Below are 12,245 nucleotides of genomic sequence, written 5' to 3' on the forward strand. Positions count from 1 at the left end.
AAAAACAAATGACAAAAATACCACATCTATCAGTGAATGCCAGTTTACCTTTAGGTATATAAAAAAAACTTAGCAGTTATACACTCTCACAATGCAAAAGGTCAGTGGAGAGACAGAGAACGACTTACATTAACAGTTCAATGGGAAGAATACCTACATGGTAATTATGGACTGTTCAAAGTTTTGAATGAATGAAGGTGTGTTAGCTTATGAATAGTTTAATGTTCACATGCTACAATACTATTGTGTTAAACTAGCATTGTTTTTTTTAAATGCTAAATTTGGAGGCTGTCATATGGTGTTGATCATAAAAAAACAAACAAACATGAAGGGGTTTCTTCAATTTTGGCAAATATTCTATCCTCGGGGATGATTTTAAAGAAACAATTTAAACCTTAAACATTAAATTATTTAAACATTAAATTATATATAATATCCTGTGTTGTGCTTTTATTTCTTCATGTTTTCCTTTTAAACAATTGTTCAAGTTATACATTTGCCATTGCTATTTTACACTTTCTTATCTTTGCCTCCTGTGTTTTTTTAAACGCTTAATTAAAGAATTTATATAAATACTTTGTCAGTTTAGTTAAAATAGTAAATAAAAGTCTTTAACATTTGAAATATAATTTTAGGAAAATGTCAAATTGCTATGTGGTTCCAGAAACAATATTAAATCCACTCTTGCAGACATTTATCTGTTTATATGGGCCTGGTTTTATTAACAAACATGTCAAATGTTAAACAAAATTGACTTTCAATAAGTTTAAGACTTTAAGCAGATAAAAGTTTGCTTAGTCGATGTTAGTGAATTTAAATTTAATTAAATTTTGTCTAATTTTGGAAATATATATTTGTTTACAGTGTTTTTTTAAAAAATATATAATTTTCCAAAAAAGTAATATATTTAATCGCCAATGGAAAGGCTCCGTGGGCTTAAATTTGTGTTTGGAATCCGGTGTATTTGCAACAGTTTTATCTGGATGTGTGAGAAATTAACTGGTCCTTAATTTCCTTAGTTTGATGCACACGTTGTGGGGGTCAGATGTAAATCACCAATCTGGCGACAACATCGGGTGCCACATTTTGGTGGTCTCAAACATCCATTGCACCTTTGCGCAACAGCCGCTTCTCCGCCGAGAGGTCCTCGCGGTGCACAAAGGCAGCTTCCGAGAGGGCAGCGTCAGCGCGAGAGGCGAGAGAAACAATCTCCAGATCGCCTTCTACCATCTTTACTCGAAAGCGAACGTTGTTTTTACACGAGGTAAGAACTCCGTGAACACATCTCAGCCGATTTCAACCGCGGGAGTTGCCCACTCGGGCCCGGAATCGTGCAGCGGACCAGTGTCGTTTCCTATCCTGCGCGAGCGTGGTTGTTCTCTACAGAAAATGGCGTCACCGTTCGTGCTGGCTGTGCAACCGGGGAAAACGCACTTGTTCCGAGCGCTTAAATTAGAGCGAGAGTTGATTCGGACTCGCAGCGACCGTCCGCAAAGATAAAGCAAGTCTGCGGGCCTACTTGGGAGTGAATATGGCACTTCATAACAAAACAGCGAAGAGGAGAGGACGCGTAAAGGCGGAAGGGTCACCAGACCTGTGCGCCAAAGCGGCTTCGGGAAGATGGCACAGCGCCGCAAAGCGCAGCACTTTATCTGTCGGACGTGCCCTATAATCACGCAAATCCTCCCGAATGTGTGCGCTTTGTCACTGTTTGGGGACGCGATTTCATATTTTGGTGGATTTGCACTCAGAAAGCACCATAAGTTGGTGGCAACGTCGTCTTTTGTATCGCCTCTCGCGTCAGCCCGCCTTTACGCCGCACTCACTCCCTGGTAAGCATCAGTCCTTCTTATGCCGCTTTAAAGCTCCATTCTGCACATGGGCTCTCCTTCTCCATCAAGTTAATCTGGCCCATTGTGGTTCGCAATAGAGGAGATTTGGCCTGACAATGTAACCGTGTAAAAGAGATTTACAGAATAATGGAGCTATGCAAATTGCTTCACGAAAACGCTAAATAGCCCGAATATCCGGAAAACCTGGCGATATAACCTGCGCTTACATTTTTAAACAGTTTGGCTAAATGAAGCGTGTATGCGCCACGACGTGTCTAAATTGCGCATAGGGGAGAACGCAAACCCCGGGTTTTCCAACAGGTTTTAGTAGGACAGAAATGCCCACGAATAGCGCAAACACACACTTTTCGATGTTATCCAAGTGGTAGTCTGCGATACGTTGGCTCTTTGGTGGTCAGATGCTTAATTTTAGCATCTGTGGACTTGGCGATGCACATGCTGCCAATGGCTTCGCGCGTTCCCGTACACATGCATCCACAATTTCTTATCGAAAGTCATTCAAACGCATGAACTGATGTTAGTGTTTCTGTTCTGGTCATCCAGAACTTGTAGTTGTATATTTGTACTTTGATTTGGAAACTGTCACTGCTAAATCTGGGCATCAACTTTTCACGCTGTTCTTACATTTGGCCCCTTGTGGACCCAGTGTGTTTTGATGGGTACGTGCGAATGTGAGTGCGTGTTAAAGGTTCTGGGTACGACTTTGTCGTATAAAATAGCAATTTTATCCTGTGTCTGATATGGTAATGCATCACCGCGTAACGTTAAAAGCACAATGTAGAGGTTTATTTTGTGGTGACTTTTCGCGAGCTTATGTGACCACGTAATTTTAAACAACCACATGATGTACGTCCGACATTGTAGCGTGTCATTATTTAATGCATCATTTAATGAAAAACGTTATATATCACGCGTTTTACTCCAAAGCTTTAACAAGATCTGGCACAGATCGTGTGTCTGTTATTTTAAATTATTATTTTTCCGGTCACGTGGCCAAATGTCTGCGATGCTTTTGGGTGCCTACCGATGGTCAATCCACGACGTTCTCGGTTGTTTTGGATGCTCTCGCACGCTTATATCAGGCTTTAGTTTTACACGAAATACTTAGTTTGTTATGAAGTTTGCAAAGTACTTGTTCATGCACGAGTCCACCGCGATACTCTGATATTTGCTAGTCTTTTTGATTTGACACCGACAATGCGACTCGTATCAAACACATTTGTTTTTTATCAATCGAACGGCAGGTTTTAAAAACAGAATGGTACTAATATGAAGCATAATTACGTTAATTTGTAAATTTGGCCATGGACACGTGCTCATTCAAACACCCTCGCGACTTCCTGCCTCGCGAATGTTTGGGCAGGACACTGCTATCTCGGTCAGGTGTCCATCAGAATCACAACACAGAATATTTTAGTTTTAATTTGCCCTGTTTTTCGCAATACTTAAGTAAACACAATGGCATGCATCGAAGCACATCAAAACATTGTTTTTACCATAGTAACCTCCGCCCAATACTACAGCTCTAAGGAATGAGTTGACATGAAAACAAGCATTTCATGCAATATTTAAGTGAACTGCATAAAGCTGAAAACCGATAAAATTGAACTAAATGAAATATTAATACAAGACGTATACATATCTAAACTGCAATATTGGGTTAATATTTTTTGCCACTTGCCCAAACCTTACCATTCATAGTTTGCCCTGCTATGTTTTTAAATAAAATGAAATTGTGTTGTGGTAACTCTACTTAGGAAGTTACTTTTCTGTTGTTCTTTAAACTGGTTAGAACAATGGATGCCACATATTAGGATAATTTTGTTTTTACTGATTGTTGCATGATTTTGCTTGTAGTAATCCAATTGAATTGTTGTTTTATCATCATAATCTAATAACTGAATGTTTAATATTTTGACTAATTTAATAATTACAAGTTTGTGTGTAAAGGGTACCTTTAAGTCAAAAATAGTATTTTTTAAAAGCTCTGTGATTCAACAATTCATTCTCATTTTAGTTTGTCTCGTTGTCATAAACGGTTCTTTCTATTTTCCCAGTCTTGATTGTTGTTTGATGCTTGACAGACATTTGCATAATTTGTATTGTTTCATTCTGTTATGCCTCCTCTTGAAATTTCCCTGGTAATTGTGAAATAAATGTCTTTAACATAGTCATCAAAGTGACATTAATAGGTGTTTGTCTTTGTCAGTACAGGCTTAAACAACTGGAGTTGACTTACAAGCAGATTCTTATAATTTTTGTTTTAAAATATATATTTGATTATCAAATTGTAATTGGTTAATTACGCTGCTTCTGCAACTGGAAAACATGTTGCCATTTCGGGATGCATGTGTTAAAAAAAATAATTTCTCCATTAAAAGCATTGAGAGGAAACTGCTCTGATTCACTTTTTTGTTTAGCCTTTTAGGTTCATAAAAGGGGCCTCTGAGATGGAGGCTACTAAGAGTGAAGTTCAGGGAAGCCTGACTAGTGACAAATACTGCCAGACTGAGACACTTCAGGCCTGCTGTTGCCAAACAACAGAAACCCCTCAAGAGCCTTGTGGCAAAAATCCAGGTAGGAACCCGGCACCTTAAAGTCAACATGAAATTAAAACTGACCCTGTATCCTTTTTAAATACACATTCCTGCTCTTATTGTGCTCGATTTGTCAGTCTATCCAAAGAGGAAAAGTTCTTTCCTTTCACAATAAAAAGTCTTTCTTATTTTTGGCAGAATTCAATTATGCAACACACACAATAATAAGTACATAGAATACTTAGGTGTAGACTTACAAAGTTTTTATATATTTCACTCAAATTTTTATGAAGTTGATTATGTGATTATGTATTTTTTTATCTCTTGGTGGCCACACTACAGATTAATGCCTATTTTACACATTTTCTTTTGCAAAAACTGCCTGCGTTGTTTGATTTTAAATCCACTGTCTTGTGGCAACATGGCTGTTAATGTAGGACAAACACATTCCATGAATCAACATATTTCCACACTGTTTACTGGTGGAATAAGATTTCACAGCAAAGCAGGTTGTTATTTGCGTTTTACATTGCTGCTAACTTCAGTGACCTGGAGTTATTTGTCTTTATTATAATTTATGACCGTTAATAAAAACAAGCTATTCCAGGACAGAGAGGTAACCCATATACTGGGCAATAGTGAAATGTTGACTGGAACACAGTATTGAATCTTTCATTTTAAAAAGAGCTAAAAAGTGTTAGCACTACTTGTTTATTTGAAAAACGTATAGCAAGACATCATGGATCAATTATTGTTACATACAAATGATTGTTTAGGGTTTTTTTAAATTTAAGATTTTCGGCTTTTAAATGTTGAGTTATTTTTCTTATGTTCCTTTGTTATTTAATCTGCCATCGTAATAATTCTACGTTTCCCTGCATATTTGCAATCATCATTGTTAAAATATAGTTTAAAAAGTAATAAGTTTACTACACATTTACTTGTGTAGTAATCTAACTTACTTAATTTATCACGTTGTTAAATACAGGATAAGTAGACAAATATGGGATAAATATTTATTTTTAAAATTAAAGGCTGAATTGCATCCAAGTTTGAATCATGAAGTTCATAAAAAAAAGAACCAAAATGAGAGATGTTGCCTAGCTGAAACACACTTGACCAGCTATCTGTTTGACATAACTGATAGTCTTAATATTTATTATTATTGTTGTTGTTATTATTGTTTATTTATTTATTTTTTTGCTGTCTTTTGTTTTTAGTGCATATGATTGAGCCTGGTGATCCACCCCTGCTTCAACAACAGCTTCAGACATCCAAGTCAGGAATTCATCAAATTATTGAGTGTTTTCGCTCAGGTACTTCAATCCCATAATTTTGATAATTCATGCAGATCTTTTGTATTTAACAGGCACAACACTTTGTTATGTAAATATGCCAGCATCCAAGTATATCCTCTCTTTACTGAAAGTGAAATGCAGTCCAAAGAAACTGTTAGTATTTATGTTGAGTGAGACTGTGGAGATTTCTACTAACGAGACACCAGTAAAATTTTCATCCACCATACCTTCCTGTATAAAACTGTCTTTTTGATAACTGCTTGTTTTTATTGTGCTGTTATTGCAGGTACAGCTCAACTAAAACAAATGCTGTTGAAGGAAGTTGACACCATATTTGAATGTAAAATCTGTCGAAGTCTGTTTCGTGGTCTACCAAATCTGGTCACACACAAGGAGCTTTACTGCTTTTCCCGGCAACCTCAGTCAGATGGTTTGTACATGTATTTAAAATTTCTCAGTTATTCAACTTTTTCAATTGTTACCTCATAAAAACTATTGTTAATTTTAGGAATATATTTGAAAGAAAAGTTAATCGGAAGAAAAGTTGAGTGCTGTCAAAAAAGCACATTGGGTACCATTCAATTTTTTGTGTAAACAAAATGTATATTTTTGTGAAAGAAAGAAATGTAAAAATACCCATCAATCAACAGTCAACTTCCTGTTAATCTGATAGAAATTATTCACCAATTAATAATGTGGTTTCAATTCTCTGAGACATCTGTTCATGTTCAGAAAAATCAAGATATTTTAGATGAAATCAGAGAGTTTCCTCATCCTCCATAATCAGCAATGTTCCCAAGATGATCAAAGTCCAGAAAAGGAACTAAAAACATTGTCAACATTGCCTCTTACTTCAGTGGTTCAACTGTTTTGATGCAAAGCTACAAAAAACACATTTGTGAGTAAAAAACCCCCCAAAAAACAGTAAAAACAACTTGTCATGGTGCGCGTTTGTTACATCGGACTGTATGATGCATTTACAATTAGAGTAACAGGCAAGTATCATTTGCCCATATGTAAGCTTCATATTTCCTGTATTAAACATGGCCCCTTGTCTAACACAAAAGACATAAACAAACAAAAATGTTTTATAATTTAATTTTTACACAAAATGTCCCTGAAGTTTGGGACTGTTGCTGTACGTGTAACATGCCTATTTTACACCACCCACTCTCTCTGAGCTGGGATTGAACCAGCAATTCTTTGCATGCGAGGCAGTTGTTTTAATAAGTTATTTTCCATTTGTAAAGTTTGGTGGAAGGGGATTATGGGATATTGTGTTTGTTTGTTTTTCAGAGGTTGAGATTAGCCCCTTAGTTCCAGCGAAAAGGAAATTCTAGTTTTTGACAACTTGTAAAGCATAAACGTACCATAATATGTTTGCAGTTATTTACCATGCAAAGTGAACATAGTGGTTTATCTGAAAAACATTGCTAAAGTCAGTTATTCTACTTTGAAGAAGTCTGTTCCATGTCACAATGTCTTTGTTTTGGTCTGTGAAACACCACGCATTGCCAGTTTCCTGGATTGCCTGGTTGGTGTATTTCATTTATTCCTAAAGGGAGCTGAAATTGTTACCTCTGGGGGATCGTAGCAGCCTCCGAAATGAAATCCACATGAGGTGGTGTTAATTGGCAAACAATTCAAATATTACAAAAGTAAACATTAGCTGATCAGCTTACAGTATCTGGGACACACCAAGTCGATGCCAAAGAACTAAAGAAAGAATTGGAACAAAAACAAATTGTGTTGTTGTCTGGTGTCAGCCGAACCTGGTCCTGTTTTGACCAAAAAGCTGCATGAGAAAACACCAAGCAGAAGACAGCCGACTGAAACACTAGTATGCATTCTGAGTAAGACTGGAACTTGTAATGGCCACATAAAAACTGTAAACAATGCAGTGTTTAGTACCATTTTCACAGTTCTTGCCACTCACCACTGAGGGATTCACTTGTGAAAATATATCTGATAATCAAAAAATTCATAGACTTTCAAGTGTTTGAGAAATGCAACAAAATTACAGCCGGCTTCTTTGTGTTCCCTCGACTTGAATCAACGTTAAATCTCATGCTCTGATTCCTTGCTGAACAACCAGTCATAGCTCTCTCTTTTGTCACTGACTGATTTTTACATGCTGAATTGGGCCAACCCACTCCAACGTGAGTCTGAAGAGAGGCGAGGTGTAGAACACACAAAACTAACTAGTCATACAGATGCTTACGGTGGCTCAATGCAGCTTCACAGCCAACAGTTGGTTTAAATATCCCAGGCTAAAGGCTTGTTTGTCAGTGATACACACTCTTGTTCTTGAGCATTTAAAGGCAGATTTCCCAAAACCTATGGAAATAAGGTGTGTTTAATTTATTCTAGTAAATAATAGTATTTATTTATAAGATTAAAGTTTTATGATCTCCTTCTGCAGATCCCTCACAAGGTGGGCAGAGCCATGCCATCAAAGAACTTCTTCAAGCCATCTATCCACAGAAAGAGCAAGAAAAACAAACAATTCAGCTTGAGGCCATTGAGACCAACCCCAATGCAGTGTTCCAACATGTTTCACTAGGGGAAATTCAAGACATGCCAGAATCCCCTGCCCCTACTACTACTGCCCCTGCCCCTGTCCCTGAGATTTTATTACCTGAGAAGAAAAATCGTCGCAAATCTATTTTGGCACCCAAAAAGGTCCAACAGTCAGATTTTGAAGATGAGATGGAAACTGAAGTCGAAGAACAACCTGCTAATGAAGGTCCGAGCTGCGATGAGCAAATGAAGATTGAAGGGGAGGAAGAGGAAGAGGAGAGTGCAGCCTCAGAAGTAAAAGAATTGAGGATCTCTTGTTGCCTGTGCGGAAAAGACTTTGGCTCTAGACGTAGTGTGCGCCGACACTGCCGAAAGATGCATTGGCAGAGGATGGAGGAGCTGCGCAAGTTTACAGAGACACGCACAGTGCCCATCAGTCTCCTGTCAGTGGTTAAGGACAAGCATCCTGTTGAACCACCGCCGTCTCCTGGGAAGAGCTGCCCAGTGTGCAAAAAGTCATTTGCCACCAAGGCCAATGTTCGTCGTCACTTTGATGAGGTCCACCGTGGCTTAAAGCGGGATTTGATTACTCCAGACATTGCCACAAGACCAGGCCAGCCTCTTTTACTTGACACTCCTTCTCCTCCATCTCCAGCAAAAGTACCAAGCTCTCCTTTGAAGCAAGAAAAACCACAGTACAACCTGACAAGTTGCCGCTGCAAGCTCTGCAAACGCAAGTACAGCTCCCAACTAATGCTTAGGCGACATATGCGAATTGTTCATAAGATACCCACTCTAGAAAACAGCTCTCAGAAGTCCAAATCGAAGCAAGAAAGAAGAGATAAGGTTTATGTAAAGAAAGAGTCTCTCTCGAAAGCTTCAGAGGATGATGGAAATCACAGTGTGAGTTTTGACTTTAAGAGGATCTACTGCTGGTTGTGTAAACGCCAGTTTAGTACCAGTTACAACCTAGGCAAACACATTGCAGAGCTCCACACTGATGGAAACGATAGCATCTACATAAAGTTTTACCGCTGCCCCATCTGCAGATATGAATCACGGCGTAAACGTGATGTAATTCGCCATATCACAGTGGTGCACAAGAAGTCGTCGAGGTATCTGGCTAAGGTCATGCCTGCCTTGGAGAACCAGGCAGTTAAGAAACCGGCTGATGCTATCTTGAGCAGCGCAAGCAAGAAAATAAATGCAAAGGAGGATGGCAGTGGGAAGCATAAAACACAAGATCCACCTGCCTCCCCTAGCAGTCGCCAACAAGATCTTTTAGTATCTCCCAAAGCAAAGAAACAGGAATCACAAACATCCCCTAACACTCGAAAGCATTCCGCTTTAACATCACTTAACACCGGCAAACTTGAGTCTCCGCTTGCACCAAACAGACAAGACAAGAACCTTCAAGCCGCCAAGAATCCGCATGTCACTCGAAGTCATAATGTTATCAAGGGACCACCCATCACCAGAAGTCAGGAGACTTGTACTGAGGTTAGAGTAACCAAAAACTTTTCCCTCCATGCGTGCGATATGTGTGGCAGAGCATTTGCCAAAAAGGTTTACCTTGAGACACACAGGCGGAGACACAAGACTGCCATTGCTAGTGGGGACAAATTACAAGGAAGAAGCACTCGATCAAAGGCTCTCATTTGGTAGGTTGCTGCTCTTTTAATGCATTCAACAAGCACCACATGATCCTTAAGTGAGAATAAAAACGCTTACCCTAGGCATCTTAGATTATGCAGTGCTCTCATTGTCCTGAGCAATTAGATTTCACAATTTCATGAACAAAGAAAGAAAAATTTTAATAAATAAATATTTTTAACAATCCTTTATAATTGAATGCATGTATTCAAACTGATGTGTTCTTTTATGCCTTGATATGATTACTATTTCACTAGATAATAGATAATTAGATAGATAATTTTTGGCAGACAGTTTATGATGTCAGTGCTTATGTATATTAAGCTATTGTTGTTTTTCAAATTTAGGATTGGTAGTCTGCTTTAAAACTGGGATTTGCGAATATCAAGGGCTGCATTTGAGAAACTTTAAGCCAGTAGTTAAAAGTTTAAAGTAGTTTAAAGTACTAAACTACATTGGGACTGACAACAGTCAACCACAACCGTTTTATGTAGACGAACAGCACTGACATTTTACATCAGAAAATGTTTTCCTTTTTTTAATTTAATACAATTTTTACTGGTTTCAAGGGATGGGTATGTTTTATTGATTATATGATTGTTATTTCAGGGTCATTCATTCATTCATTTATTGCCTTCTCGGCTTAGTTTCTTTATTAATCCAGGGTCGCCACAGCGGAATGAACCACTAACTTATCCGTCACATTTTTACGTTGCGGATGTCTTTGCAGCTGCAAACCATCTCTGGGAAAGTTATTTCAGGGTGTCCTGTGAATATCAGGATGCTATGTAGTTTATGAAATAAATAAAATCCTGCTAAATTAGACATCATGCTCCTTTGTTTACCGCAATAACCAAGGCAGCACCAGTATTTCTGCAGTTCTATAGGTGCCAGCCTGCTGAATTAGCTAGATTTATTAGATGATATTCACTTTTTAGTTTGGGATTCATTTCTTACATTTAAATAGAGTAAATATACTGTAAGTTAAAATCTCGCTCAGTTTTTGAGTACTGTTTCTTAAAGTTTTTGTTATTGCTCATTCCCTTTAAGTGATTAGATGAACTACAAATAAATCTGTATATATACACTTTTGTTCTTCAAAATAGTAATTAGGATTAAGGACATTTTTAAGTATGCAGAGGAAAATTCATATTGATTTTGATAACAGCAGATTTAATATCAAATCTTAACACATTCATATCTATATAGAGAGTACACACACTTTCCCCTTTAAAAAGTTTCATAATATAATGAATGTGTTATTTATATGTGCATATTTAATTGTCTTTAACTTTTCCTTTTTCCCCCATTTAGACATTCTTTAATTTCTTTCTGAATACGTTGCACATTTGCACTGGATTTCATTGATGGGTGTATCTACATACAAAAGAAGACAAAGGGATATGGACAGACCTGTGGGAAGAAAAAACGGAGGATGAACCAACTTTGCGTAAAGGAGTTGAGATGAGGAAAAAACACCAAATACTTTGTTCCAGCTTTTTACTCTGGAGGGCACTGTTGTAAAAGAAATGGTGTCTACCCTTCAAATGGAGAATGATCTTCAATTGATTTTGAGTCAGCTTTGACTGGTTACTGGTATTGGCAAAACGTTTAAAAGCAAATTCTCAAAATGAATTTTGACTAATTTGTAAATGGATTATACCACTATTTTTTGTATTCTCTCCGACAGTTTAAAATGCATAAAGAATGTTTCATAAATTGAAAATGGAGCAAGTGTAAAATACATGGGAAGTATATGCTCTGCGTATGTACAGCATGTCTAACTAATCTTATATATAAGTAGATAAGTTATGTAACAGCTTTCCTGCCATACGATCACCTCTCTAATCAATTACAGATTGAAATGCTGCTAATTTGTTAGTAATGTACTTATATATGTTCTGCCCTTTAAGTCAAGCCTACTTATTAAGCTGCTCAGGATGTGTCTTAATCGAGAGTCTAGATTTTTTTAACAGCTTAAGCTTTGTGTTTGTCTTTAAGAAAAGGTTGCAACTGTGACTAAAATAAATTAGAATACTACTGTATTTGTTCAGTTAGGTAGCCTACTAATAACCTAATCTAATGAGGTAATTTTGGTTTAGTACATGGCTCTCATTGTTGCTTTCAAGTATACATAGTTATAACAAAGTTTTTGAGCAAGTTAACTGCAAGTATGGTTTATTTTAGTTGGGGTGCATGCAGAATGCTTTGAACCCTTGTTTATTAATTGCTACATATAGGGCTTTCTGATCGCCAAACATTAGATCCATTCAGACGGTGTGCACCCCCCCCCCCCCCCTTTTTTTTTTTTTTTTTTTTGCAAAATTCTGATATATTCTTGCTTGCAATTTTTTTTTTCAAATAAAAATAATACACACAATCTT

General features: G+C 37.4%; 1 protein-coding gene across 6 annotated transcripts; it reads left to right on the forward strand.

Moving 5' to 3' along the window:
* Nucleotides 1-1,002: 1,002 nt before the first annotated feature.
* On the forward strand, nt 1,003-12,245 carry znf800a (zinc finger protein 800a). 6 transcript variants are annotated; one of them, NM_001324549.1, is given in 6 exon segments: nt 1,003-1,264; nt 4,274-4,430; nt 5,611-5,706; nt 5,975-6,118; nt 8,111-9,869; nt 11,176-12,245. In NM_001324549.1, coding segments are annotated over 5 exon segments (2,127 nt in total). In that variant the 5' UTR covers nt 1,003-1,264; nt 4,274-4,303; the 3' UTR covers nt 11,177-12,245.

This window comes from Danio rerio, chromosome 25, assembly GCF_052040795.2.
Source record: "Danio rerio strain M-AB ecotype USA chromosome 25, GRCz13ab, whole genome shotgun sequence".
NCBI lineage: Eukaryota > Metazoa > Chordata > Actinopteri > Cypriniformes > Danionidae > Danio > Danio rerio.